This window comes from Arachis ipaensis, chromosome B05, assembly GCF_000816755.2.
Source record: "Arachis ipaensis cultivar K30076 chromosome B05, Araip1.1, whole genome shotgun sequence".
Lineage (NCBI taxonomy): Eukaryota > Viridiplantae > Streptophyta > Magnoliopsida > Fabales > Fabaceae > Arachis > Arachis ipaensis.
Window position 1 is genome coordinate 143,416,078 of NC_029789.2, and position 1,732 is coordinate 143,417,809.

Genomic DNA, 1,732 nt, shown 5'->3' on the forward strand with positions numbered 1-1,732 from the left:
CATGGGGCGGACGAAGGCGAGTTTACTTTAATTCAGACCCGATCTGAAATAATTATTAGGTCTATTTTTAAGATTTTTACCTAACTTTAAATCTAATAAAATTATACCAAATTAATCCTAAAATATTTGAAACCGGACCAAATTTTCGAGACACATCGGATCATGTACACCTTTAGGAAGGGATACGATAGAACAAAAATTGTAAGCACTGTTACATAGAGTAGGTGTACCTTTAGATGTTGTAATATCTGCTTCATTTATTTCGATATCAATCTTTTTTAATTATCGGAAAAAAATTGCACCTCAGAGTAACTTCAACGAGATTTTGTTTTTAATTGTAACTGAATTGACTTGGAATTAAAATTTGTATTAGATATAATATTTGAAATGATACTCGTTTTAATAAGAAGATATTGTATTATTTTTTAAAAAAATTAATAAAATATTATTATTTGTATATTTATTAAACTCATTAAATAAATATTATAACCTTGTTGCATAACGTTGTTAAATTGATAAAATGAAATAAAGTTTTATTATTAAGTTTTAAATTAATTTGTATGATATATGATTCCATAAATACTTATATAATATTATGTAAAATTTAAAATAAAATAAAATTAAAATCATTGAAGATGCTCTTAACATCACATGCATCATGCATCTAGCCCGCTAGCAAACTAGCAATAAAGCTTTGAACAATTGAATGAACAAACTGTACTATGGGCTTCTCTTCTATGGACATTATAAATGTACATTAAATAACGTGTTATTATTTATAAAATTGAGTAGGTTTCTTTCTTAAATATAGCAAATTGTATGAGCTGAAAAATGAAATCCATGTTCATCGTTGCACACATTTAAACTTGCCCGTCCACAGAACTAGACCTATCTTAACCCTATAAATTCAAGCTACATATCTTCTTCTATCACAAGTCACAAGAAACACACAAAATTATTAAACTTCATACAACAAAACAATGTTAAAGACCACATTATTTCTTGCTTTGTTCCTTCTCTTTGCCTTGAACACCAAGCCACTGCTCGGTGCAACTAATCGTGAACCCGAGCAAGTGATTGACACGTCCGGCAAGATTGTTCGAGCCGGCTCTCATTATTACAACATCATCTCTGCCACACCTAACTTATCTGGGATCTCTCTTGCCTTCTTTACAGGTAACGAGACATGCCCCCTTGACGTTGCGACCATAGATGGTTTTCATGGTTTGCCTGTAGTGTTCCAACCCGTTAATGCTAAAAAAGGCGTTGTTCGTGTTAACACCGATCTCAATATCATGTTCTCATATGATTCAAGGTGCGAGTCAATGGTGTGGAAGCTCAAAGACTATGACTATGCGACTAGACAGCGGTTTGTGACGACTAATGGTGTTTTAGGAAACCCTGGTGCCAACACTATTAGCAATTGGTTCAGGATTGAGAAGTACGAGGATGATTATAAGTTGTCTTATTGTCCGAAAGTGTGCCCTAGTTGTAGACATCCATGTATGGATATAGGGGTATATAAAGATCATAATAATTGGGGCAAGCATCGTCTAGCTCTTAGCAATGTGCCTTTCAAAGTGCGGTTTCAGCGTGCATGAAAACCATCTCTCCCAGGCTCGATTCTCCCCATAAGATGAAAATGGACTTTGTTTGGGAGGATCGTCTATTTTATAATTTATATTTCTACAGTATTCAAAGAATTACTCATTAAGCTTCTGGGTTGGTGAAT

General features: G+C 33.3%; 1 protein-coding gene across 1 annotated transcript; it reads left to right on the plus strand.

Moving 5' to 3' along the window:
* On the plus strand, window positions 913–1,719 carry LOC107642183 (miraculin-like). The gene has a single exon (XM_016345488.2). It carries the CDS (start codon window positions 981–983, stop codon window positions 1,599–1,601), a length of 621 nt encoding a protein of 206 aa, XP_016200974.1. The 5' UTR covers window positions 913–980; the 3' UTR covers window positions 1,602–1,719.

Bases quoted from the DNA above. Each gene is read 5' to 3' on its own strand.
- LOC107642183 (XM_016345488.2), top strand. From the start codon at position 981: ATGTTAAAGACCACATTATTTCTTGCTTTGTTCCTTCTCTTTGCCTTG.